General features: G+C 37.5%; 7 protein-coding genes across 32 annotated transcripts in view; 2 read left to right on the top strand and 5 right to left on the bottom strand.

The window, feature by feature from the left end:
* LOC129793883 (protein pangolin, isoforms A/H/I/S) overlaps positions 1-8,544 on the bottom strand; it is a 30,934-nt gene extending 22,390 nt beyond the window's left edge. For 7 of the 23 annotated variants that reach the window (XM_055834352.1, XM_055834360.1, XM_055834357.1 and 4 more), the window contains exons 1-2: positions 4,266-4,418; positions 611-1,405 (exon numbers count right to left, since the gene is read on the bottom strand). In XM_055834352.1, the coding sequence (XP_055690327.1) occupies positions 611-839 (229 nt within the window). In that variant the 5' untranslated portion in view covers positions 840-1,405; positions 4,266-4,418. Of the gene's footprint in view, positions 1-610; positions 1,406-1,986; positions 2,054-3,382; positions 4,029-4,265; positions 4,420-8,444 lie in introns of those variants that run through there. The other 16 variants (XR_008750972.1, XR_008750973.1, XM_055834353.1 and 13 more) reach the window with 14 other exon arrangements.
* Positions 5,888-7,133, bottom strand: LOC129793892 (uncharacterized). Its single transcript, XM_055834384.1, has 3 exons — positions 6,813-7,133; positions 6,457-6,734; positions 5,888-6,392 (listed from the first exon to the last, which is right to left on the bottom strand). Exons 1-3 carry the CDS (start codon positions 7,131-7,133, stop codon positions 5,975-5,977), a joined length of 1,017 nt encoding a protein of 338 aa, XP_055690359.1. The 3' UTR covers positions 5,888-5,974.
* LOC129793886 (transmembrane protein 104 homolog) lies at positions 7,356-9,888 on the top strand. 2 transcript variants are annotated; one of them, XM_055834376.1, is made up of 4 exons: positions 7,356-7,612; positions 7,692-7,907; positions 8,662-9,067; positions 9,125-9,888. In XM_055834376.1, the coding sequence occupies exons 1-4, from the start codon at positions 7,577-7,579 to the stop codon at positions 9,862-9,864; spliced, it is 1,398 nt and encodes a 465-aa protein (XP_055690351.1). In that variant the 5' UTR covers positions 7,356-7,576; the 3' UTR covers positions 9,865-9,888. The 2 variants fall into 2 exon arrangements, with proteins under 2 accessions (XP_055690351.1, XP_055690350.1); XM_055834375.1 differs by having other exon boundaries at positions 8,662-9,888.
* A 98-nt stretch (positions 9,889-9,986) lies between these two features.
* Positions 9,987-11,167, bottom strand: LOC129793893 (small glutamine-rich tetratricopeptide repeat-containing protein beta). The gene is made up of 2 exons (XM_055834385.1): positions 10,381-11,167; positions 9,987-10,296 (listed from the first exon to the last, which is right to left on the bottom strand). The coding sequence occupies exons 1-2, from the start codon at positions 11,049-11,051 to the stop codon at positions 10,056-10,058; spliced, it is 912 nt and encodes a 303-aa protein (XP_055690360.1). The 5' UTR covers positions 11,052-11,167; the 3' UTR covers positions 9,987-10,055.
* Positions 11,168-11,603: 436 nt separating this feature from the next.
* Positions 11,604-13,788, top strand: LOC129793890 (UV excision repair protein RAD23 homolog A-like). Its single transcript, XM_055834380.1, has 3 exons — positions 11,604-12,276; positions 12,371-13,345; positions 13,422-13,788. Exons 1-3 carry the CDS (start codon positions 12,211-12,213, stop codon positions 13,515-13,517), a joined length of 1,137 nt encoding a protein of 378 aa, XP_055690355.1. The 5' UTR covers positions 11,604-12,210; the 3' UTR covers positions 13,518-13,788.
* Positions 13,789-13,791: 3 nt separating this feature from the next.
* LOC129793882 (dual specificity tyrosine-phosphorylation-regulated kinase 2) lies at positions 13,792-19,558 on the bottom strand. Of its 2 annotated transcripts, XM_055834351.1 has the most exons (3): positions 17,704-19,558; positions 16,026-16,725; positions 13,792-15,725 (listed from the first exon to the last, which is right to left on the bottom strand). In XM_055834351.1, the coding sequence occupies exons 1-3, from the start codon at positions 18,715-18,717 to the stop codon at positions 15,715-15,717; spliced, it is 1,725 nt and encodes a 574-aa protein (XP_055690326.1). In that variant the 5' UTR covers positions 18,718-19,558; the 3' UTR covers positions 13,792-15,714. The 2 variants fall into 2 exon arrangements, with proteins under 2 accessions (XP_055690326.1, XP_055690325.1); XM_055834350.1 differs by having other exon boundaries at positions 13,792-16,725.
* A 582-nt stretch (positions 19,559-20,140) lies between these two features.
* Positions 20,141-25,709, bottom strand: LOC129793891 (guanine nucleotide-binding protein subunit beta-1). Of its 2 annotated transcripts, none has more exons than XM_055834381.1 (4): positions 25,425-25,709; positions 23,927-24,683; positions 23,642-23,858; positions 20,141-23,257 (listed from the first exon to the last, which is right to left on the bottom strand). In XM_055834381.1, exons 2-4 carry the CDS (start codon positions 24,623-24,625, stop codon positions 23,151-23,153), a joined length of 1,023 nt encoding a protein of 340 aa, XP_055690356.1. In that variant the 5' UTR covers positions 24,626-24,683; positions 25,425-25,709; the 3' UTR covers positions 20,141-23,150. The 2 variants fall into 2 exon arrangements, with proteins under 2 accessions (XP_055690356.1, XP_055690358.1); XM_055834383.1 differs by having other exon boundaries at positions 25,358-25,684.
* Between the last annotated feature and the right edge of the window lie 157 nt (positions 25,710-25,866).

The following is a 25,866-nucleotide window of genomic DNA, read 5'->3' as shown; positions in this document are numbered from 1 at the left end:
CACTTTTATGGTTAAAAAGAAAATATTTTAATTTAGAAAAATTAAAATATGGTACTAAAGGTATTTTAAATCCCCTTTGGTTGGAACCTTCTAACTTGAGTAACAATTTATTCTATTTTTTTTAACCCTTTCGCATTCGTTGGGTCATACCGGTTATACCTTGATCTAAACGTAATACATTCGATTTTATGGAATTTATATTAATTTAATTTTTATTTCAAACTAGCATTTAGTTTTTCTATACGAGATGCCAAAAGGAAGACGTTTTGAACAGAAGAATTATCCTCTACAAATGGAACATTCATTCACAGATGGAAAGTAATATTGAGCTTAAAAACGATCAAATATTTCATGGCAGATGCAAAAGAGTTAACGAAGGCAAGACTGATTGTGAGATTCAATGTTGATTTCGTTAAATGAACATAAAAAAAAATGTTGCAAGAAATGTCCTTTATTTTAAAAAATTAAATAGTTTGATATTTTTTAAATAATTTAAAAGGATTCGCGCAACAGAAATAAAATTAAGTTAAAGACACGATAAATGATCAATAGTTTAAACATAAAAATCCTTTAAAAATTAAAAGGATTAAAATTGAAAAAAAAAACTTACCAAAAACAGGACTATGATCGGGCCTAATGGAATTTTTGGCACTTTTCTCCTCACTCTCCGTCAAATCAATGAGACTTGACTTTTCCTCGAGTAAATTTTCCGATGAAATCTTTTCATCTTCCCTATCCCCTTCATCTTTGAACACTTTCACTTCGTCCGTACTGCCCAAGTCGTCACCAGTGGACGCACCAGGATGTCCGGCATGGGACGCGTGGCTCGTATGTGGCATAATCGTTGCTCCAAACACCGCACAATTAATTGGGATGGCAAAATTACAATTGAGATATAAACACCCTTTTTTCCGGGTTTTTTTTCTCTCAATTATCTATCACTTTTGACGATACTACACACACACTTGGGTTAAGAAAATCACAGAAAGCACCTCAAAATTTTCACTTAAACTCCTTTTCTTTTCTTTTTTTTTTTTGTTAAAACCTCTTCTTTAAGTTTTATATTTTTCTTCTTTTAAATTTTCTTTTATTTTTTTTTCTTGTATTTAGTAATCGTCACTCTTCGCTCAATTTCGTCCACTTGCCCACTCGGCACTGGGGCCGCCGCGAGCGCCAATGCTGCTGGCGGCGAGCACCACAGTCACACTTTGTCCGTGGATGCCAACATGGCCGTCCCAACGGCATCCACATCATGTGATCACCGTTCAGCCGTTCTCCGTGCAACGGGCCAGTGCACTCACGGACTGGGACCCCATGGGCCTGAGGCCCTCATAGCCTCGCAAAACACACTCCAGCGCCTTTTTTGAAAGTTTTTCACATATAGTTGAAAAAGGAAATCTTCAATCTGTAATGGAAGTATTGAGAAAAAAATCATTTTAGAGGAAGAAAATTGAGAATGGTAGTTAGCTCTGGTATCCAACAGTGCCCTCTTGTGTTTGTATATTATGAACTATCATTCTTGATGATACTATTTGCTTATAGATACAGCGTCATTTTCTATTCAGTTTGTTTATTATTGTCTCAAATAAAGGCATTTTTCTGTCCTTTATATCTAACGAAGAATCTACTAACCTTATCAAAGATTTTCTAGATTTCTTATATAGATAGAAAAAAGTTCTTCTTTTCTACAAAAGATCTTCTAACTTAGATTGTGAATCAGTTTTCTCATATCAAGTTAGGATATTTCCGTTCGGACACATCGATTTATTTGCTAAAGCTTTAGTACTTTTAATTGAAATAAAAAAAAATGGAACAAAATGGTCAATTAGGCTAAAAACATAAAAAAAAACTTATCTAAATCGGATAAAAAAAAAGAAAAATCCCTGCAAAAACAATTAAATTTGCAAACATTCTTCAGAAGAAAAAAAAACTACTAAAATCTTATCGAATTTAGCTACAACGCGCGGGTAAGAAACTCCAATATACCTCAACCGTTTAGACAGGAGCGCTTCTTTCTCGCATATTCTTGCGCCTTTGGCGGCCAAATAAGTTGCGTGGGTGCCAATAAAAGCGTGCCTGGGCGTTGGAGTCAAACACACAAGACATTTACAAAATGAGAAAAAAAAACGCCACAAGAAATGTCGCATGAAAAGCAAAAGCCACCAAGAAAAAGAGATAATAGTCCGATGTCTTGCAACTATTTCCAAAATATCGCTCCGCGCACACACATTCGCTGCCATTTTTCAAGTGGCCTCTATCGCGCGGAAATACACGGAAAATCGGCTACGCCACTGATAAAGAAAACACAGTCACTCTCAATATTTGGGGAAGAAATATATAATCGCATTTTGGTGGATATATCAGGGACAGAGAAGTGGGGGAAGAAGAACATTGAGTGATTAGGGAAACAAAAATAATATAAAGAGACTTTCTGCTTTTAAGAAGAAGATTCAAACAAAATATTAGGAGAATTGAGACGAAAATCTTCCCGGAAGGAGTATTAATCGACCAAAAATGGGGTTGCAATGCGAATGATGGAGGAAAAAAAGCCGACGGAGAGTGAAAAAATCAAAGTCAAAAGGCTGATCATTTGGAAAAATCATTAAGAATCTAAAAACAATACATAGCTCAATAGCTTTGAATTTTATTGAAAATTGCAGAAAATAAAAATTATAAAACATAACAAAAGTATGGCTGAAAGGACGCCACATAAATGGCCGATAAGGCATACTATGTTTAATGTGTCAAATTGATTTGGGAAACAATAAGAAAAATTATAATTTTTCAAAACTATTCTGCTGTTTACATTTTTCAAATTCCACCAAAGAAACTTTCTTCCACACGTTAAAAAAACAAACTTTAGCTTCGAAAACATACACAAAATTAGTCAAATCGTATAAAAACGCACCCACAAAGTAAACATAACGTAACCCAAAGACGTAAGACACACTTTAACAAGTTTTTTGTCTCTTTTTCTACGTATTCAATAACAACTTCAATGAAATTAAAAAAATATATATCTTTACAAAAATGTAACGAAAAGGACGCGAATCCTTAATGAATTCTTTTCAAGACGTAGAACCGACGCCTCCATTTTTTTTTTACATTACACCCATTTTATCTTATTTCACTTTTTCATTCTAGATCAAACTATTATGCTACAGATAATATTTATTTAACCCATCTTGAAGGTTACAAATTATTAATTGAAAACAAAATGTGACTTAATATGCTATAAAAAGATGATAATAATCTTGAGATCTCACAAACTTATTTAAGTTCGTCAATATTGATGATTTCACATAATTTTTTTTTCATTCAAACTATTAAATAATGAAAATAATTTCAATATTCTCAGCGATCTAATAAGCACTATATGTACCTACTAAATCATCCAAATTGGATTGGAACACTCTCAATTGAGCAATAAAAAAAACCTACAAGACGATGATTAGACGAACAGGTATTAGTTGGTATTTTTTATCATTTTTTTTGCTTCATTCTTTAACAATTTCTTTCTCACATCCACTTACGCCAGAAGAACTTATATTGTATGTATGTAGTTAGAACTTAGAATTCACGAGAATTCCAATAAGTAAGGGGAACTCTTCCAAAAATAAAAAAAACTTTAAGAAGATATTAGAAATAGAACACCTAGTTAGGGATTTTCTTATAAACCCCATTGACTCTCTTCTTCACTTATTGCACACATATTTTATGTACATATACTTGTGGTTATCGCTCCAAATGTCACACACATTTTAATTTTTTTTCATTCTTCTTCACTCTTCTTCTTTCTCAAACTTCACCCAAAAGAGCCAGAACGAATTTATACACCATAACATTTTTTTTTTCTCTTTAAACATGGAGAAAAAGAAAGTTGGTGGCTGTAAGAAAATTATTTTTTTAACACGCAAATCTCCAAGGGAACTCCAGGCAAGGGGTCACAGGATGGTGCCCTGTCGATGTGTGATCACAAAGGGGGTAAAGGGGGATGCTATTACCGGCGCCACATTGGCGGCCATCTTCCGTTCCTCCCGCGCGATCGTGGCGCCACCTGAGCTCCCCGATCACGTACGATCGTACATTCGGTGGAGCATCGCGTACAGGCCCCCCCACCCATTTCTCAACATTACTACAAACACAACTAAGACGGCGGGTGGGGACATGTGTCATGAGGGCACTGTTGGGTCTCTCCCAGAGAGCAATGAAAAAATATTATATATTAAGATTTGTAAACTTGGCGATCGCGCCCTCGCACTCACCCGTCGGGGCTTTTAATGTGCCCAAAACAAAAGCCACCTCCACGTGAGGACACGAGATCGCAATAAAAAAAAAGGATTGCACACGATACGCGAGGACCCGCGTGAGATCGACTTTGACGCGCAGCTGTGGGAATTGCACTGACACACGGGTGCTGAGACAGTGCTGGCAACACCCCCGGACGGCCGGGTCGGACATATTTGATGTGCAAGAATGAGATGGATGGCACGGATGGACAAAAGAGAGAATAGGTGCGCATAAGCATAAGATGGAAAGAGATACTACATCAATGGTATTTTATTACTCAGCATATGTAGGGATTTTTCTACCTCTCAGCATATTTTATGTATTTTTTTTACACCATGTAAAAAATTCATTAAACTTTTGTTCGTTAAGCAAATCAAAGACTAATGTATGCTGAGACCTCACTGTAAATTTTGTTGAAGGATCAAGGTTGAATTTAACTTGAGTCAGATCTTAGTCTATAGATATTCTTCTAGATACAGTTCAAATATCTGGGCTGTAATTAGGGTTTATGTTTCCTTTAACCAGGCTTTCTTAGGTCAAACTTAAATTTAGTAAATCAGATAAGGCCAGATATTCGGGATACAGTTCAGATATCTGGAGTCTGATCAGAGCTAAGTTTTCTTTAAAAAGGCTTAAATTTTTCTCACAAAGAAATGTTAGTTCTTTAGGCCGGCGTTGTAAGTTATTTTCAGGCCCGGTTCATATTTTTTTAAAGGTTAACCCGAATACGTCTGATTTAGGGAAACGAATACTGTTTAAGAAACTGATTAACCCAGAAGTTCGACTTTAAAAAATCCTTAAAAATGCTTTAGTTTTTCAAAGCCAATCCTATAAATTCTTTAAGACGAACTTGAGTTTTTTTTTAATCTGGTTCTTGTTTTAAGGCTTAGGCACGACCAGATTATGACTGATTTAGGAAACTAGGCACTGCTTAATAAACGAACTAACCTAGACGTTGGATTTTACTTTAAGAAGGTTACTAACGTAAAAAATTATATTGTTCGAAAGGTCTCAGAATACTTAGGCATTAGGCATTAAATAGAAGCAGATCCTGGTTTCAAAATGTTCTAATCTAATCAACCTATATAAATTTTCCAAATTTCCCTTAACTAAAGGCAAGATAGGTCAATTGTCCTACTTTAAAATTTTAAGGAATGTCCAAGTATTCAACACAAAAAATTCTAGATTTCTTTTTATATAACTTCTTTAAAGAAATCTTATAAATTCTTAGATAAAATAGAAGTTTTATAAAAGTAAAGAAAAACGTGTGAAAGTGGCGGGAAATACAAAGGTTAGAGATCATCATTGCAATTTCTGCGCAGTCGCATTTTAGCCACCAATCAGTTACGAGGGAGGCGCTTATGTGAATGTCATTCAGCAGCTCTACTTTATCGATACTGACCGTTTTGAACGTTTGTCGGCCATCTTATAGAAATTGTATGATAACGACGTAGTTTAAATTTTTTCTTAATTTTTAATCTAAATTAAAAAAAAAAACTAAATAAGTTTTGTCGTAGTTAAACTTTTTTAAAGAAAAAAACAAGAGTTGAGATAAACTTAAAAAAAGAGGGTCAAGGAAAAACTTAAAACAACATAATCAACACATATCTACACTTTATTGGCTTTAATATGAGATCAATATATAATAGCTTTTGGGGGACTTATTGGGATAAAAGAATACATCTCAGTTGATATCTAGGAAACGCAGGATTGCCCGTCCGGGTATATCGGAAGTGCTCAGGCGTGCTACAACTTGTGGTGCCTCATCGAGGGGAAAAACAGCATGTGGCGGTGGTTCCAAACGCCCCGAAGCCACTAAATCCACAACTTCACGCAACTGCTGAACACTACCTTTGGGTACAGCTTGAAGTAGTTGCCTGTGCTCTTTGGCCTTTGCTGCAAACTTTGGAACAAGACGCTCAGCAACTTCATCACTCAGCAGTGCAACACCACCATCAGATAAGCACTGTAGTGAACGATGGAGACTCCTTGAGGTAGTTCCGTAGTCAATTACTGCATCAACAGGCCCACTACATGCATCCACGGTGCGTTCAATCAAATACTTCTCATACAAATCTTCATCCCATTGAACGACATTGACACTGAAGGAAGGCAATCAACGTTAGAGGAAAAAAAAATAGTAAGAGAAACTACTCCAAGACTCACCCACTAGCCTGTGCCAAAAGGAAGCCTTCATCGCGCAGACTAGCAACGGTAACCTGAAGTTCTGGCTGGAGACACTGTGCAATCCGAACAGTCCAGAGAGCTAAACCCCCTGTTCCAACAACCAACAACTTCCGCGGATTAGTTTTCTGTGCTTCCCGGAAGGTGCTTAGTGCACGTAGCGCCCCACTAGGTAGCATAGCTGCAACACTTAGTGACACCTCAGATGGAAGTGGAATCAAATGCTGTGGATCAGGAACTGCAACAAACTCCGCATAGCCCTAACATGCCGTTGGAATATAGAGTCAGAAAAATATTTCTCAAAGAGATTTATAGAACAAAAATAATTCTATATATACCTGTGGGAGGTCATCGAACGGATAAATGCAAACTCTCTCACCCACGGGTGGTGCCCCAACGGCATTCTCACCCACAGACTCAACAACCCCAGCAACTTCGAAGCCCGCAAAGAGGGCACTATCGCGTACCCCATGGGCAGGGCTAGCTTCCTCCGAAGATGTCGACAGGGAGCGCCTAGGTCGATAGCATGCCCCAGCACAAACAACACGAACACGACAACCCTCAGGCGGTGTCTCAGGCACAGGCACTGAGAAGCTGAAAACGCACTCATGCCCCGGAGGTCCGGGGCTCTCAATCGAAACTTGCCTGCAGAGCTTCATCCCGAAATTTTCTTATTTATTTTTTTCTTCTTGCAAAAAAGAAAAGTCACGCAGGATGTCACAAAATGATAAACTCCCACCCATGAATGCGTTGGTATGCGCTGCGCAGTAGAGAGAGAGATTCCCAACAGAGATTTCCTGGGGTCAATGTAAAAGTTCTCATTGAATGTCAGAGAAAATTGCTTTTCTCACAATATCTCAAGTTCTATGCAAAATAGGCAAAATATAGGATATTTCTGGAATAAAAATGAGGAATCAATCCTATTGCTAAATTCAGTCAACCAATAAAGAGAAAGCGATCCCAAAAAACCATCAGAACTTATGCAATAACCGGAAGAGGTTGTCATTCCCCCCGCAGACGTCATATTTATACAGCTGATAGTGTTTTTAGCCACGAATAACAATGATGCTTTTGCGATTTAGTCTGTAATTCCTGCTCCAGGATGCCAGAGACCACACAGGATGAATATCCCACATGGGTGAGTAATTCTCATTCAACACGACAAAGCTCCAAGAATCTCCGCACCAAATTCCTAATGCGTCTGCATTTCTTTGTAGCTGGGAATGGTCTTTGTCTTCAATCTCATCATTGGGACTGGTGCATTGACACTTCCGGCAGCTTTTGCACGTTCCGGATGGCTTGGGGGTACTGTAATGGTGATCCTCGTTGGCTTTGTGTCCTACGTCACTGTGACCTTTGTCATTGAAGCTATGGCCTGTGCCAATGCCATCCTACATCTGCGTTCTATTCTCAAGCGACGTGTTGCAAGAGATGTGAGTAGCGCCCCTCTTCCGTGAAGATAGGGGCACATAGAAAGTAGTCCGGATAGAATTTCTTTTTATCACTTTTCTTATTTAATTTTTAAATATTTCTTCAATGATTCTTTTGGGGAATTTGATAATTTATCTCTTATTCAAATCCGCAAACTTACAAGTGTTGAATTTAGCAGGGAAACTTGATGAGAAATATTTATTTAGTGAGATAAAAATTAATCTTGAAAATGATATTTTTCAAAAAGAATTTGGAACAGTTTTACAAAAATTCTTTTCTTTCGTTTTGAAAGAATTTTTCAATGAATTTCTCAACTTCTCCTCATTTATATTTAGTTAGAATGGGGAGAAAGCTAAAAGTTTAGCAGAAATTCTATTCTAAAAATTCTTAGGGGATAGCCGGAAGAGCGCTAAGAATCTAACCTCAATTGCTTAATTTGGTATTTTTTTTTCTCATGAATATTTCCCCTTATTCGGAGTTTTTCTTCTTCATTTTTCAGACGAAAATTAGTCCTTGATTATTTTTCTTATTCCACTTACCTATTACCATTGCCCACAATCCTGTAATTCACTTTATTTTTCACAATGCATTTCACAAAACATTTTTCACGAACTTTTCTATCGCTTATGCGATTTGTCTGAAGTTTGCCGCCAAAAAAATTTAAATCTTAACCGTTTATGATCTTTTTTGATCGACTGAGAAAATGGAGATCATTTTAAAAAAAAATCTAATTGCATTCTTTTAATTTATTTAAAGCGTTCTGGAGCATCAGATTCAGACTCGGAAACAGCAGAGAATGTACCTTTGGTGGGTGAAGATGGTGCCCCATTTAGTTTGCAATCACGCGTTGAAATGGGTGAGATGGCGACGATTTTCTTCAGTGGAACCGGCGTTGCTGTGTTCTACCTTTGCCTGGCGATCTATTTATATGGGGATCTCAGTATTTATGCCGCTGCAATTGGTACGAGTCTCAAAGATGTCATTTGTGCATCCAATGATACAACTGATGGGGCACCATGCTGGCCCGGCTACACCATGACTCGCCTTGACTGCTACAGGCTGTGTGTTGTTGGCACCGGGCTCCTGCTGGGTCCTTTTGTCTTCTTTAACGTCCAAAAAACCAAATACATCCAAATTTTGACTGTTATCTTCCGGTGGTGCGGTAAGAATATCCCAAAAATCCTCATTCAAAAGAACATAACCTCATTTATTTTTACAGCATTCACAGCAATGATTGCAATGGCTGTTGCGCGATTAATTCAGGATGGGGTGCAGGCTCATCCACCGCCACTCATTCCAACTGGGATTCCTAGCCTCTTTGGCACCTGCATTTATTCCTTTATGTGCCACCATTCACTCCCTAGCCTTCTGGCTCCCGTACGTGAGAAGCGTCACCTCTCGTGGCAGCTGCCGTTGGATTTTCTCCTTATTGGCTGCTTCTACCTCCTGCTCTCACTCACGGGGGTCTTGGCATTTGAGCATCTCGATGATCTCTACACATTGAATTTTCTCGAGACACCTGGTGGTGCCTTTACGCGCATCGTCGACTACTTCCTTGCCCTCTTCCCAGTCTTCACGCTCAGTGCCAGTCTTCCGATTGTTGCAATAACACTGAAACAAAATCTGGAGGCAATTCTCGTGGCAGGACGTCGTACAGCTTTCTGTCGGGCACTCATGCCACTCCTGGCTCTTGTCCCGGCATTTGCTGTTACGCTCCTCACGAGCAGTGTGAGTGGTCTTGTTGGCTTCACGGGTAGCTATGCAGGTGCTGGTGTACAATACCTCACACCTGTTGCACTTGTTTTCTGTGCAAGACGTCAAGTTGCAATGCTCCTGCCATCGAACCCCATAAATCCCCACCGGTCTCCCTTCCAGAGTCCCAAATGGCTGTTGCTGGTGCTCGCCTGGGCTGCTTTAGGAATAACCTTGGTGACCATCAACTTTATAAATGACAAATAAAACAAAAAATGTGTAAAAAGAAAATATTTTTTGTATTTGATCACATAGGCATTGCTTTGTTATCCCACCGCTGCCACCAATTGTCACAGGTAAGAATTTTCGAAAAAGTGAAAGACAAATTATTAGAATTTTCCGATGAATAATTTTTATTTTATTAATGAATACAATATATAATGCAAAAAAGAAACACACTAATTGGGAGGACTGCTTGTTGGGGGCGGCCCTCCAGGACCTCCAGATCCATCGGAGCCACCTGAATCATTCTGATGCTGCTGAATTGTATTAACGAGATTTGCCACATTTGGATTAGACTGCAAAAGACGTCGGATATCGGAGAAGAGTTGCGGGTTCTGGGCACCCATTTGCATTGCCAATTGTCGTCCGGTATTGAGGAGAGACTCAATGCTGTTGGAATCGTTGAGGTAGGATAGCCTGCAGGAATAAAAAAAAAGAGAGATTTAATAAAGTTTAAATGTTTTAAGAGATCTGAAAGAATTAAAATAAAGTCATACGTACACTTCGTTAACGGAAGGATCAGACATCATACGTGCTGCCATTTCCGCAAGCCCTTGATTCATACCAGCCCCATTGGCAGTACCATCGTTGGGTTGATCCTGAAGACGCTGCCTCGTTGTATCGAGCTTATTCTGGTAGTCTGCATTCCCAGGCTCTAGTCGTACTGCCTCCTGATAGGCATTTATGGCCTGCTCCAAACGCCCCACCTTCACAAGAGCATCCCCCAATCGTGCATGTGCCTTGCAGTAGCTAGGATTGTATTTTAGTGACATCTGAGCATCTGCAATGGCTCTATCGTAGTCCCCAAGACGAATCCATGCTGCAGCACGATTGCAGTAGAAGATGGGATTACGTGGATCGCAGCAGATGGCGCGATTGTAGCTGAGAAGTGCTTCCTGGTATTTTTCTTCCTTCATCAGGCGATTCCCTTCATTCTTCAGTGCCTCTCCATCGCCACCACTTCCACCCCCACCAGCTGTTTCTCGGGCAGTCCTGAACAATTCCCATGCATTTACATCACTTTCCGGGGGTGCTGGGAAGACAGCTTCCAGACACTGCACTGCCACCTCGAGACTCTCCACTAGATCTGGGGTTTGAGACATTTGGGAGATTTCTTGGCGCAGGAAGCGCACAAAGTCCCCCACAAAGGCACGCTTGTCCTCGTCGGACATTCTGCAGTAATAATTTTTTATGGTCTTCCGGTTTTTCTCGCGTTTTTTTGCTCTTCGGCTTCACAGTGACAAACACCTCAACAGGCAGTGAAGTTAGCTGCATATGCCACGGAATGTGCCAGAATGTAAACACTTCAAGTGCAGCGCAGTAGTCCGCCAAAAACTTCTATTCTTACGGTGTCCCTGTTTTCCAATAAAAAAGTGTTGTAAATCAATAAATTCTTGTGTTTTTGAGTGAAATTATTCTCTATTATTGAGTTAAATTATAACTGCAGGCCTTCAGATAGGTGAGAAATTAAAATATTTGTTAGAAATCTTCGAAATTGCATGAATCTGATAAACAGCTGATCCACGTAAATTCTATCAAAATAATTCCATAAAAAAGACTTGAAATAACGCAGAAAGTAAAATTTTATGTGAAGGAATGTAATTTTGAAGGAAATCAAAGGAAATTCGGGAAATTATTAATCAGTGAACCAACCGAACCAACGAAAATAAGACATACATTAATTTTTTTCTAGCTTATCAGTGCTGCCACCTTCATCACAATGGATAGAACATCTTCGGGAGAGCGGGTAAGTTTTATGATTTTTCTCCAATTATTTCCTTGAAGAACCTTAAAAATCACACAAAGAAGGATACAAAGATAATAAGAACGTGATATTTAATATCTTTATTCGAATTCTCAATGAATGTTATGCGAAAAACATAAACATTGAAGTAAACAAAATTATTGAGAACACTCAAATTGAGGTTATGGACAAATTGCCGACGGTTTTCTGCAGAATTCCTGCATGAATCGGCGTTTTTTTGTTCAATGGGAATATGCGTGTGGATTGTCTTGTCATTGTCAAGTAAATTTTGCAAATAAGCAGCGGAGAGCGAGGTTAAATAACCCGCAATTAGTCAACATTAGTGCATTTTGTAGTCCGGTGCACCCCCAAGTAGTGTCTCAAGTGAATGGTGGTGCTGTTTGTGTGCTATTAAATCGCTTTCCGGAACGTGTGTGTGGCCCCACAAATTTATCTTCATTTCCGGACGCAGCCGCGTGGCTGAGTTTGTGTGTGCTGCTTCTCAGGCTCTCCGTGTGCTCTTCTTGAGAGTGACTCTTACATTGAATCCCCGTGGTGGACCTTGACAGGGGCCCTGTCATTGCAGGATGCTAATCACAATAAAGACGCTGCAGCAGCAAACGTTTCAGATAGAGTTCGATGACACGCAGACGGTGAGTTTGCAGGATTTTGTGGGAGCTTCTCTCTTGTCAAACAGGAGATTCTCTCTTGAGGATGACTTGCTTTCTTGTTGTTGTTGTTGTGTAGGTGCGACAATTGAAGGAGAAGATTGAAGCGGAACGTGGGAAGGATTATCCTGTGGATGGGCAACTACTCATCTATGGGGGTGTAATGTTGGAGAATAGCCAAACAGTTGCATCGTACAATGTGGAGGAGAAGAAATTTGTCGTTTTGATGCAACAGAAGGCAAAGCAGCAGCAGCAGCAGCAACCCAAGGAAACTGAAGAGGTGGCAGCTGAGGGTTCGGCAGAGCTAACAAAGGAAGCTGCCAAGATGACTATTGGACAGTCCGAGGGGGAAGCAGCAGCACCCAAGGAGACACCCAAGGAGGAGGCACCACCCCCACCGGTGCCACAGAGTGCCCAGCAGGCGGCTGAATCGCGTCTCCTGATGGGCGATGAGTATGGGAAGATGGTGGAGAACCTCGTTGAGATGGGCTATACGCACGATCAGGTGCACAAAGCCCTCCAGGCGAGCTTCAATAATCCCGAAAGGGCTGTCGAATACCTCATTTCGGGGATTCCGGAAACAGCTGCTGCCGGTGGGATGGAGAACATTGGGGCAACGGAAGGTGTCCAAGGGGCCCCCGGGGAGTTTATTCAAGTACCCCGTGAGGGTGCTTCAACGGGTGGGGATCCGTTGGATTTTTTGCGGCAACAACCGCAATTCCATCAGATGCGCTACCTCATTCAGCAGAATCCGAGCTTCCTGCATGCCCTCCTGCAGCAAGTGGGTCAATCCAATCCAGCCCTTTTGCGACTCATCTCGGAGAATCAGGAAACCTTTGTAAATATGCTCAATGAGCCATACGATCCGGACAATCATCCCGCAGCCACAGTCGGCTCTGGTGTTCTCCAGGACACGGAGGAGCGTCCACAGCCGCAGGGGGAGAGTGCTGGGGAGGGTGAGGAAGCCGGTGAGGCAGCTGCAAATCCCGCAGGTGCCCCCCTCGAAGCAAATCCCTACAATCTTACACCCGAAGACATCGCAGCGATTGAAAGAGTAAGACGAAAAATTCCTTTTTTTTTTCACCTTTGCTTCATTTCAACTCTGACCTTTGTTCTTTTGTGTGTTTCAGCTGAAGGAATTAGGATTCTCTGAGCAAGAAGTCATTGAAGCATACCTGGCGTGTGGAAAGAACGAAAATGTTGCAGCGAATTTTCTCTTCTCTTAATGCCCTCCTCCGCCCCAAATTTCAATTTGATAATGAACAAGCGTTAATCCTCAAACAACAACTACATGCCTCCCTGTGCTGATTCCCTGGAAAAGCATGGCCGTTTCTTCATTATTCCTTCTTCTTCTTTTTTTTGTCAAGAATCCTTAAGTTTTTTTTTCCATAATTTTGTTCGGTGCCTTTGGGGAAGGGCACAGGAAGGTAAAAAAAAATAGTGTTAAAACGGAAGTGAAAATAATAAAAATAAAAAAAAAGAAAAAGCATTAAAAAAGACTTTTTGTTTTGGTTGTTATTGCATTTTATTCGTCCCAAGTCTCTCACAATAAGTCGAGAAAAATGTATTTCGGGTGCACCAGCACTTAAGTTCGTGCACGCGGACCTTGAGGCGCTTTCTTAATAACTCGTACGCCGCGTTTATTTATTTATTTTGTTTTTTCTTTTTTTACAAAGGATGTGAGGAAGAAGGGAAAAGGTTTGGGAAGATTTTTTTGTTTGTTAAATTAAATTGAATTCAAAAGAGAAGCCTAAAGTAATTAATTTAATACGTTGGAGGTTTAGTATTATACGCGTGATTATTTTTTAAAGCGACGTGTAATAAATCGCAGTCGTAAAATCAACCCGGCTGGACTGAATAAATAGTTAAAATCGTTTAAGCTCAACTAACCTGATAAACTATTTCTTTTTTTTTTATTCTTAACATTAATTGTTACGCGAATAAAAATTTTTTTTCTTCTCAACAGTCATTAATAATAAAATTGTCTAAATGTTCAAGTCTTGTTCTTCAAACTGATCTAACCAATTTTTTTTTAATTCTTAATTTTGATACAAACTAATCAAATTAGAGTAGATAGTCCAGTTGGGCAAAATTTTTCTACAATATTTCTTACACGTCGCGGAATAATTTCAAGTATTATACCTTCTCAACGTTTTTAACGAATAATAAAAAGTGAAATTCACTGGAAATTAGCAAAAATTTGGTATGAATATTTGTAGGAGGGGGTTGGGGTGGTGGTAGAGAGGAAGTAAAAAAAGAAATAAATCTGAAAATAAAATCAAGAAGGTATGAAGATAAAAAGAAGGAATAGAGAAGAAGAAAATTAAAAGGACAAAGAATCCATTAATTGAATCATTAATAAACTTTTTCTTCTGGGTTGTAGGGGGAGGTGGAGAGGAGGGTGGAGTGGGTGGTGGTAGGATATGTGGGAAAACAAATGCATAGACGCTATGTCGTCACAAATTGACATTTTCAAGAGTTTTTTTTTACTTCTTCTTTATCTATTTGCATTTTATTAAAAACGGCTTAACATTTTTTGTTGTTTTAAAGCATATTTTTTTATAAGAAGTTTTTGGGGCGCACTGTGTTTTGCAAAAAGTCTGTAAAGTTTTGTAATTTAATGTTAAAATTACAATTTTTTTGTTTTTCTTTTTAAAAACTGTGTTGAAAAGAAAGAAAACATCCTCCGCGCGATGGTTATTCACTGCGAGGTAAAATGGGGAAAATAAAATGAATTTTTAAAATTCACAAATCTCCTACTTTTGCACGCAATTCATCTACAATATAATTTTTGTTTTTTTCTTCATCATAACACGTAAATTGTTTTATACCGTCTAAGGGGGGGGAAGGTGTTGTCATCAAAATTGTCTGATATTAAAAAAATCTACTAATCGAACAATGTAACAATTTCAGTTCTCAGGTTTTTTTTCTTCTTCTACATTTGATAATTATTTTTCTTGTTTTTATTAATTTTTTTTATACACACCCTCCGACGTCGATCACACAGAAGCTTCATTTATACATGAGTTTATTTATTTTTGTTTTATTAATCCTTTCTTCCTTCCTTTTATCTTGTCATCATCATCAAATTTTTTGAGAACAACGATCTCGTCCGTTTTTTTTCTTGGGGTGCTCTTGAGTATCGATTGGCGCATTATGCATTTTTTTTTATTTAATTATTTTTGTTTTTTTTTTTTAAATTACTTCTGCATCCACAATTTGTTCTCATTATTCATGTTTTCACTTCTTTTTTTTTTAAATCCATCGCTCCTTTAAATTAAACACACAAAGTTTTTTTTTATTGAGATCTGAGTTGAGCACAACGTCTGTGCTCCATTGATAAAATGCTAAAGTCGGTATCTCTATACTGCTCAGTCCATGTGATGATTTAAATAGTTGCGTTGGTGGAAGCGTCATTTTCTTTTAATTTGTTCCTAAAATGAAACACATAAGAAAAAATTGAATTAATAAACAAATTAAAAAAGATTTTTTTAAGTAATAATTTAAAACAAATAGTTCCCTTGCCAATGTTGTCAGGTCTATGTGGGAACGACGCGACAGTAACTTTTTGGCAAGGATCAACTGGCACAAATGGGTTTGAAGTTTAGCTTACCATAGGCACAAATACTGCAACACATCTTACTAATTTTTTTTTGAGGCGCGCACCTTAAGCTAATAGAGCTATATTGTGTAATGTTAACTTATCCTACAAAATCTTGGACATTTTCTCGTACCTTCTTGCTCCTTCTGAGGCGAGGGGGCACGCTGTTGAGGCTGCTGTACCGGTGATTTTGGTGCCTTTTTGTAGGTAACCCGTGCCGCTGCGGGTTCCTGCGTGGTACCTTCACTTGCCGACACAAGGGTTGAATTTGACGAACTAACACCACTTGAATCCGTATCTGGTGGCCGTGGTAGACGCCTACGGAACCAACTATGCCTCAGTGCAGCCGATGGGGTCATCCGTAGTGCAGGATCGTATTCCAGGCAACCACGAATGAAATTAATAAATAATGGATCTTCGCATCCTTTTAGGGCATTCTTGAGACTCCTATGTTCGGGTACGCAACGTAATTTACCACGACGCGTCTTCCCGGGGATCATACGCATTGTCCCATCGGAATTTGTAGCAAGTCTACAGTACCGTGGGTAGCCTTTGGAGCTAATGTACGTTGAACGTTTCTTTGATTGCTCCCACATCTTCTCAGGTGGCATGCCCAACATTTCCATTATACACGACAACTGATCAAATTCATCTTCACCAGCAAAGAGAGCACTTCCCGTGTACAATTCCACGAGAATACATCCCAGACTCCACATGTCAATGGCACAGGTGTACCTGAGACCCATTATGACTTCTGGGGCACGGTAGAAGCGACTCTGGATGTACGTATACACACGCTGTTCCTCATAACACGATGACCCAAAATCAATTACCTATTTGGGAAGAGAATTTATTGTTTTTTTATTTTTTTAGTTAGATCGTTTTTAGATTTTGACGTTAACGAAATAGACGGATAATTAGTTATTGAAGCTAACTTCAATAATTTGTTAATTGAAATATAAGCAACGTCGGAATCCTTTCTTCTGATTAATTAGGAGATTAGAGCTTAGCAGTTTCATCTGTAGGATGAAGACTGTTAACGGTTTTTTCCTGAAGTAACACAGAATGACTTCTCTGAGTTTGCTAACTGATCTTTATTTAGTAATTTTACATGACTGTTAACGACTTTTTCCCTGAAGAAGTTTTATTTTTAACAAAGAAGAAAATGAAACACAATCAATGTAATAGAATAAAATTATTTCTCCTAGTTTACTACATCATCTTTAAGCAGTTGCTAAGTTTGAAGAAAGAAGCGTATTCAGGGCTTCTTTCCTAATGAAAATTAGCAATTTTAAAAGAAAAAGTTGGAACTTCTCTAATCTTATTTACCAAACTTAATTCTTACAAACATAAAATCTTTGAAGCCTGCCAAAGTTCAAGGTTTCTTTGTTTAAAAAGTTGAAGCTCTGACTTTTTTTTTGTCAAAAAGTTAGAGTTCTTGACAAAAAAAGTTAGAGTTTTGAACCAAAAGGGTTGAGCTTCTTTAATCTTATTTACCAACTTTATTCCTTTAGACAAAACCTTTGAAAGGGTGATTAATTTCAAGTCTTCTTTGTCTTAAAAGTTCAAGCTCCGACTTTTCTTGTCAATAAGTTGGAGTTTTTGATCAAAAAGTTGGATTTAAAAAAAAACCGTGAAAGGCTTTTTATGTTCAAGGCTTCTTTTTCTTAAAAGTTACAGCTCCATCTTTTACCCTAAAATGTTGAAGTTTTTGACAAAAACAAGTTGGAGCTTCTCTGATCTAATTAACCTACTAAACTCCAACAGAGTAAATCCTTTAAAAGATGTATAAAACTCTGAAAAGATCTTACCTTAATTCCAGATCTACCCTGTTGCTTAAGCAATATATTTTCGGGTTTTAGATCACAATGAATGATCCCATTTCGGTGCAATGCATCCAAGCAGATGAGCAGTGAGTGTGCAAATTTACGCACCAACTGCAAGGAGAATCCTTGGAATTTGTTCTTCTTAATCAATTCATACAGATTAATGTAGAGCAACTCGAATGTGATGCACATGTGATTTCGGAACGTAAAATAATCATACATATGGATGATATTCATTGTATTATCCTTATCTTGCCTACGTAGATGGTAGAGAATACGTATTTCCTCTTGTGCCTGTTTGTGGAAGCGCGTTTCGTTGCGCACCATTTTAAGGGCAACATGTTGATGGGTTTTGTGATCGTACGCCTTGACGACCTGCCCGAAGCTCCCTTTCCCAATTATTTTGAGCACCTCATAGCGGTAGGCCACATGATCGTGTGGGATGTGAATGTAGGATCCTTGCTCGTTGTCGTAGTCACAATTATTGGCACCACCGATACCGGGTCTCTTCATTGCTGTGGCCCCAATGAAGTAGATTTGTTTGTAGTTGAGAATCTCATTGCGTTCGTAGGGGGTTAATTTGTGTCTGTATGCCATTAGGACTTCCTGTGCTGAGGCTGCTTTTGTTATTGGGTTCTGATGGAGTGCCTTCTCCTCACCTTTTGTTATTAGTTCCGCCGATTCGGGCTCCTTGGCTGCATCACCACCGCCGCTAACGTCTGCTTCACCGTGGACGTTATTATTGACGCTGGTTGTATTATTATTTGTCCTTATGGGCGGGAGTAGGGGGCATGCGTTACCTGATGCAGCCGCGGGACTTTCCTCAATGGCACCATCATTGACTACCTTGAGCAGACTCATGGTGCTTTTGTAGAGCTCCTCGTATGTTGGATGTTGCTCATACAGTCTTGTTCGTGTTTTCACGATCAGCGAATGATTTTCGCCCGTTGATAGCATAGATGATGATCCCTCCGTGCTTGATTTGAGCATCTTCACCATCCATTCATGCACCACCGGAAAATTCTTCTATCCACATAATCCACAAACACACGCACAATCACACCAAAATCCTTTCTCTAATCGTCGTAATCTTATCTTTTTCAAATCCTCCTGTTTCGTCTTTCCATTCAGATCATCCGTTCAGGTTAAGACTTCTTTCTTTCTTTTTTTTTACTGCTGCTGCTGCTGCAACTCCTAAAATCTGTCAGATGATGATGGGAGTTCCTTGTTTCTTTTTTTGTTTTATGTTTGAAGGCTCAACTCAGCTCGCTATTGGGATTTTTACCACAATGGGCTCCACTTTGGGTCATTCGCTTCAGTAATTGGGCCACAAAGAAGTTCAAAAACACCCAGGAAGCGTCATCAAATGTCAGCGTCCATCGAACTCGCTGTGCTGCTTTTTTGCTCTTCTTCGTTTTTTTCCTCCGCACTTCTTATTTATTTCTTTCTTCCTCTTCCAACCCCTTTGCACACTGCGTTTCAGTCTTGTGGCCTTTCCGGGTGCCACCACTGTGGGCAGCTGCTGGGTGGTACCTTTTTCACCACAACAGTACAACGTCTCCTTGATGATGGACAACGCATCAGAAATATGAGGAAGTTGTAAATGTCCGGGTTTGATGCAAGAAAATTGATTTTTTTTGAACCCCTTCCGTTGCTTCTTTGCACACAAAATTCCTCTCACGGGGTGGTACTGCAGTTACAGTACATTTTTTTCACGTCATTTGCACAAAAATGCAACAAGCGATTTTACACGAAAAACTGCGCACGACACGGATAAAAATGCTCCACAATGTGTGCGCTCCGATGGAACATTACCCACATTCATTGACAGTTTCAGCTCATATAAAATTTTGCTGTCAACATTTGAAACCTCTTCGTGACGTCACAATGACGTTTTTCTGTCAAAAATAGGGGCGGGGAAAATTTTTGCAGAAGAAAAAAAAATTAATGATATATCCACCATTTTGAAGGATTAGAGATCTTATATCTTTATGAATTAATTAAAGGGATTTTATTAAAAAAAAATTAGTTTTTGATCATTAAAAAAAAATAGTTTCATAAATAAAAAGAAAATTTAATGTTTATAATAAAATATTTTTAAAAGAAAATTTTTATAAAAGAAATAGTAATTTTATTTCCGAAATAGAAAAATTTGTTTTTGAGATAAAACTTGTAAAGAATATACAGATATAATAAAAGATCCCAAAAAAACCTAAAAGATTATGTAGAAGAAGAAAAAAAAATAAATTATTCAGTCTGCCATTTTGTAAAAACTGATTTGAAGAAAAACATTAATTTTTCAATTTTCAACTGAAAAACGTCAAATATCTCGAGTATTTCTTATCCGATTTTGCTAAATTTAGTACCAAATAAAAGGTCTTTCAACCTAGAATAATAGAGAAAACAAAAAAAAACAAGGACATCTTACACAATTACATGTTTTATTATGAATCATATTACACAGAACTTACATATATTTTTTTTATTTCAATTTCATCCCACTATGGTAATTCAAACTTCGTCCGATATTTTGTTCATCTATTTTTTTTCATTTTAATAATTATTTTCAAAGAGATTCCTCTGAAAATAAATTATAAATATTAAATTGTGAAAATGGCTCTTCGACTGCCCCATTTATTTATTTTTTTATAATAATGTCCAATTGAATTAATAATTTATGTGTTTTCTTTTTTTGTTAATAACTTCATTTTTAGCGCTCTAATAGTTGCTCAATTCATTTTTTTTTGACTTGTTTTATCTTTTAAGGAGCAAATACAAAATTTACAATTACTGGTATCATTTTGAATGCTTCTTTTTTCTTCTTTTACTGTATGACTATTTTTTCTCAATTTCTTTTTTTTATTAAGGTTATATTCTGCTCATCCAATATGTAATTCATCTTTTTCTTTTTACTTCCATTTCATATTTCTTATATAGTTTTTTTTTACTATCATTAATCTCAGTATAAATCTTTTTTTTTCTTTAATTTTAAGATTTTTTTTATTCTTCAAGGATTATGACGATTTTTTGTTTTCTTTTTTTATCTCAGAGAAAAATTTAAATATATTGTTTTTTTTTGTGAAAAAGTGTATACGCAGAGTTTATCATTTTCTTTTAAATTTATTTATAACTTTGTTTTTTTTTACCTATTTTGCTCATCAAAATAATCTCGGCAGAATTAGGAGAGTTCTGACGTGACTGTTTCGATACAATTTTTTTTCTTCAATTTTTTAAATAATTTTTCATGATTCTATAATTTATTTTTTTTTAGTTATTAATATTTTTTCTTAACAAAGTTTTCTTTTTTTTGTGCCATTTTGGGCAAAAATATTGACTTGAGAAAAAATGAGATATCTAAGCTTTCTTTCAAGCAAAAGTGGTCAGAAATTTCTTTTTATTTTGTTTGTCTTACAGTTTAGTCTTCGCGATCATAAACCTATAAAAATGTGTTTTGTGGCTGTTTTGTTTATTTTATTTATTTATTTTTAAAAATTGTGTGAATTTATGCAAAGAAAATCCCCTTTTTGAGTTTTTTTTTTGTTGTAAATGTGTAATGTGTGCTCGTATGGTCCCCAAATGTGAGACACTACCCATTTTCTTTTATTTTTACTTTTAATGCAAAAAAAGGGAATTTTTTGCAATGTATGTATCTTGCATTACCCCACAGCTGACACCAGTGTTGCGCAACAATATTCTCTATTTTTTTTTTGTTTATTTTTCTTCTTTAATTCTTCGTGTAAATGTCAACAAAATGATAAAAACATGACGACTAATTTATAAGTATATATGTATGTAATAATAAAACTTAGAATTATAAATTTGTTAGAATAACGACAATGACCTAATTTTTTTATTCTTTTTTTTGTGTAGCATATCGATATCCTTTTCTGTATGTTTTTTTTTTTACTTCATTCACTTTAAATATTCTTAATTTACTTTTTTTTTGTTTAAATATGTTTTTTTGGTGTAATGTGTGTTTAACGCTACGTTAGCAGATACAAAAATCAGTGCATTTTTTGTTGTTGTTGTTGGTAGTAAGAAGAGGATGAAGAAAATAACGAAAAGAATATTTAAAAAATTAATAAAGGAATTGCGAGAGCTAAGAAGAAAGAATTTTTTTAGCGTGCTCTCTTTAAAAGAAGAAAATTTCAAAATTTAATCCATTGCATTTGAATGATATTTATTTCCTGAGCCCGTGTCATTCACATTGCAACACTGAAATTGCTACAAACATTTGGATGCTATTCTTTAATTTTTCTTTAATTATTTAAAAGCATTTTTTTGTGCTTTAGCATCCAAATTAGCTGTGCTGTAGCATCGAGTTGTTTTGTGCTAAAATTCACATGATTAAAAATATAGCTTAAAGCCTCAATATTTCCTTTCTTTTTCCGAAGAAAAACAAATCACAGAGTTTTGTAACCAAAAGAAAGCATTGAGAAAAACACGAAATAGCCTCCAAAGGATTTTAAATCCTAACTGAATTTTTTTTCTTAAAGTTTTTCTTTGTGCAATTTCTTGGATGCTGCTCATTTGTTTTTTTTTCTTTGCTCCAGTGTTTTGTGAATTCCTGAAGAAATAACATCATTCATTTAATTTCAATTTTTTGAAATAATTTCTCTCAATTTTTTTGTTTCTTTCAATATTTTTTTCTTTCTCTCTCTTTGGCACTCGGAGCTTACCTGGGAGAGATTCTTCAGTGAATAACAGTGCACGTGAATTTGATGGATTATAACAGAAGGAAAAGAGTAATAATAATAAATACAATTTTTTTTTTTAAATTTAAAAAGAAATAATCCTCAAAATTCAACCCATTCGTCGTACCATAAGATGCATAAGAAATGAAAAGAAACGAAGCATAATAAAACGCATTTACACATCCCTCACTGAATTCCACACACGTTCAAAACTTTGTTTATTCTTTAAATATATATTTTTTGGGCTCTTTGAGAATTTATTTAAAAAAGAGAAGCCGTGAAAAAGAAATGCAAAAATGTGTGAAAAAATGTTTATACTGAAAGTTTATCATTTTTTTTGGATATTTTTCATTTAAATCTTATTCTGTATCTCGCCCCGAATCATTTTTTTTTGTCTATAAATTATTGATATTTTATATTACCTAGAGAATTTATTTTTTATCCTTATACTTTAAATATGAATGCAGTAGTATTTCACAAATTCATCCTTCTATGTGTGCTAGCGTTTTTTTTTTCAAATCAAATAAAATGATCTACAACCTCCCTCCTCCGCAAGGAGTTTGGTCACTTTCAATTTCACTTCTTTTTTTTTAAAGACATTTTCTCATATAATTTTTTATAGTGAAGGTTTTTTTGTTGTTGACTTTTTGCTTCACAATTCTTTTTCAAATCTATTTCTTCTTTCATATTAAATCATAATTCAGTTTTTTTTTCTTTTGAATGCTATATAAATTACATTTAATTCCAAACACGCAAAAATGAGTCCCACGATCCTGTCGCAACGGCCATGCCGTTCTCTGTGACACCCAGGCACGATACTCGATTGTCGTGACCCGCTAGAATACCTGCAAGAGATTATTATTTTTGTATTTTATTGAGTAATTTTCAGAGAAAAAAAATTGTCTTAAAAAGAAAAGTTTTTCCCGAGATTCGAACTCGCGATAGTAGTAGTAGATGAAGTAGGGGTAAAAGGTAAATCAAAGAGGAAGCATCAATGAAGAATGTACCAGAACAGATTTTTGAATTTCGTCTTAGAAGCTGAGAAAAGTCAATGAGGACATTTTTCTCTTTTTCTCAGCTTCTGAGTTGAAATTAAAAAATTTATTCCGATACATTCTTCGTTGATGCTTCCTCTTTTATTTGCCTTTTACCCCATCAAAATCGGTTCGGTGGATACGGAGGAAAATGCTCCTATGTGTAAAAAAAATGCTCAGTTTTGTTAAACTTACCTGCCCTTTCGGCCTTCATCGTGTCCCATACATTGCAATTGAAATCATCATAGCCGGCAAGGAGGAGGCGGCCACTCTTTGAGAATGCCACCGATGTGATGCCACATATAATATTATCGTGACTATACATGGCCAACTCCTGATCTGCTCGAATATCAAATAATCGGCATGTGGCGTCGTCTGATCCTGTTGCGAAGGCGTAGCCATTTGGGAAGAACTGAAATAACAAAATAGTTTAATACTTGTTAAAAGAACAAAAGAAAAAAAAAAAGATGAAGTTCCTACCGTGACTGCATTGATGTCACTCTCGTGTCCGGGGAAGGTTTGCTTGCACTGCCCATCTCGGATGTCCCACAGCTTTGCGCTAGCATCGCAGGCACCGGAGACAAAGGCGCGGCAATGTGGGCTCAAACTGAGTGCCATAACATCTCCTGTGTGCCCGAGAAATGATGTAACCTGCTGGCCTGTTTCGATGTCCCATAGCCCACATGACATATCCCCGGAGCTCGTGACGATTTGATTGTCATCGAGGAAGCGACAGCACGACAGGTAGCCTGTGTGCCCGGGTAGTTCACGCGAAACCCGTACGTTCCCCTCGCGATTTTTCAAGCTGTAGATGGAGCAGATGTTATCCAGGCCGCCGCATGCTACAAAGCTACCGCTAGGTGCGTAGGCGCACGTCATCACCCATGAAGATCTCAGGGGGATGGCGTGAACTTTATTAGTTGTATGGGAATCCCATACAATGAGCTTGCCATCTTGTGATGCACTCACGAGATTGCGCGAATCGCTACCCCAGTGCATGGCATAGATCTTAGCCAGGTGCCCACGGAGGGTACGTCGTGTACGCATCTGGATCCTCCCGATGGGTTCCAGGTTATTTGTTGCCTGCACCAAGCTTGTATCACAGGCAGCCTTCCTGGCATCTCTGATGGCATTTTTGAGAGTTTCAGCCTCCTGCCTCAAGCTGTCCAACTCATTCATCTTCCGCCGCTCCTTGTTCTTTTATTTATCCTCAGCGCGCAATAGCTTCTACGACAATCTGCAGGAATGATGCCACAACAACAGCATCAACAACACAAATTCAATTTTTTACAAATCTCCAAAAAAAATCTTCAAATTTATTCTTTTCCTAATAAGAAGGTGTGTGTATGGGTATAATACCCCCCTTTCGATATATAATCAAAGTCCCCTCAACACACTGGGAAAAATCCTTCCACAACCACACCTAGCACACAACCTAGCCCGATATTAGGGTTACTAAAACATTTGGATTTTGCACCACTTTGAGTTCTTTTGATTTTTGCCACTTTTCCACGTGAATTTGTGCAAAAGTACAACAAATTTGTATTTTTTCGCCCTTCTCGGAGCTACAAAACCGCCATTTTAAGTATTTTTTTCTTCAACCAGCCCCAAAAGCGCCCTCTATAATGTCATTCAGACGAACTTCACACCATTAAATGCTAATGATTAGAGATAATAAACACCCAGAGATGGGGGAAAATGAGCCTAAACTAGCATTAACTTATGTAAAAATGACGAAAAACATCCCCTAGAACATGTAAATACCCCATTTTCAATGAAAATCTCATGGAAATCATCAAAAGAGCAAATTAAGAAAAAATATTAAGCAGCAAACTTCACATTGCAACCCCATTCATGGTAATGCAAACTCTTCCTACAAAATTATAAAGTTACCGGAAAAAATTAAATTACCGGATTAACTATAAGTTGGGGTACTTGGAAAACATTCAGGCTAACCCAGAGAATCCTATAGGTTTACCTTTTCTCAGCCGGAGGGTCGATAGAGTGACAGGTGCAGAAAAGCGGCAAGTGACACCGCCCTTTCCGTTCTCAATCAACACACACTGCCCTCCTGTCTCACTTTCCGCTCATGCAAATCACTGGGCTCCGCGGAATACACAGCAATATCGAGGGCGTCGATAATTGGGTCAAAACACGGATTTTCACAAACTTTTCCGTACGCAGTAATTACCCTTTCCTCCCACTTTTGGGCTCTATTCGTATTTGGCAACACTAGCAAACTGTCTAAATATTTGACAAATGCGTATAAGAGAAATGACATATGTCACAGCGGTAACACTGAATTTTGACGTTTCTTTTTGACATTTTGTCTTACGTGGGAAATTTAAAAATCTTATATTTTTTTTTATTAAAAAAATTTGCAATCTTTTTAAAGCATTTAAGACATTTTCTTTGTGATT

Source organism: Lutzomyia longipalpis, chromosome 3, assembly GCF_024334085.1.
Source record: "Lutzomyia longipalpis isolate SR_M1_2022 chromosome 3, ASM2433408v1".
NCBI lineage: Eukaryota > Metazoa > Arthropoda > Insecta > Diptera > Psychodidae > Lutzomyia > Lutzomyia longipalpis.
The sequence above is the reverse complement of the archived record's forward strand: the minus strand, read 5'-3'. Positions and strand labels throughout refer to the sequence as shown.

Bases quoted from the DNA above. Each gene is read 5' to 3' on its own strand.
- LOC129793892 (XM_055834384.1), bottom strand. From the start codon at position 7,133: ATGAAGCTCTGCAGGCAAGTTTCGATTGAGAGCCCCGGACCTCCGGGG. The intron at 6,735-6,812 runs GTATATATAGAA...ACGGCATGTTAG, and splicing joins CGTTCGATGACCTCCCACAG to GGCTATGCGGAGTTTGTTGC. The intron at 6,393-6,456 runs GTGAGTCTTGGA...GCCTTCCTTCAG, and splicing joins CTTTTGGCACAGGCTAGTGG to TGTCAATGTCGTTCAATGGG.
- LOC129793886 (XM_055834375.1), top strand. From the start codon at position 7,577: ATGCCAGAGACCACACAGGATGAATATCCCACATGG. The intron at 7,613-7,691 runs GTGAGTAATTCT...ATTTCTTTGTAG, and splicing joins AGGATGAATATCCCACATGG to CTGGGAATGGTCTTTGTCTT. The intron at 7,908-8,661 runs GTGAGTAGCGCC...ATTTATTTAAAG, and splicing joins AGCGACGTGTTGCAAGAGAT to CGTTCTGGAGCATCAGATTC.
- LOC129793893 (XM_055834385.1), bottom strand. From the start codon at position 11,051: ATGTCCGACGAGGACAAGCGTGCCTTTGTGGGGGACTTTGTGCGCTTC. The intron at 10,297-10,380 runs GTACGTATGACT...TTATTCCTGCAG, and splicing joins GATCCTTCCGTTAACGAAGT to GCTATCCTACCTCAACGATT.
- LOC129793890 (XM_055834380.1), top strand. From the start codon at position 12,211: ATGCTAATCACAATAAAGACGCTGCAGCAGCAAACGTTTCAGATAGAG. The intron at 12,277-12,370 runs GTGAGTTTGCAG...GTTGTTGTGTAG, and splicing joins AGTTCGATGACACGCAGACG to GTGCGACAATTGAAGGAGAA. The intron at 13,346-13,421 runs GTAAGACGAAAA...TGTGTGTTTCAG, and splicing joins ACATCGCAGCGATTGAAAGA to CTGAAGGAATTAGGATTCTC.
- LOC129793882 (XM_055834350.1), bottom strand. From the start codon at position 18,717: ATGGTGAAGATGCTCAAATCAAGCACGGAGGGATCATCATCTATGCTA. The intron at 16,726-17,703 runs GTAAGATCTTTT...CTTCCCAAATAG, and splicing joins AGGGTAGATCTGGAATTAAG to GTAATTGATTTTGGGTCATC.
- LOC129793891 (XM_055834381.1), bottom strand. From the start codon at position 24,625: ATGAATGAGTTGGACAGCTTGAGGCAGGAGGCTGAAACTCTCAAAAAT. The intron at 23,859-23,926 runs GTAGGAACTTCA...TTGTTATTTCAG, and splicing joins GTGACATCAATGCAGTCACG to TTCTTCCCAAATGGCTACGC. The intron at 23,258-23,641 runs GTAAGTTTAACA...AATCTCTTGCAG, and splicing joins GATGAAGGCCGAAAGGGCAG to GTATTCTAGCGGGTCACGAC.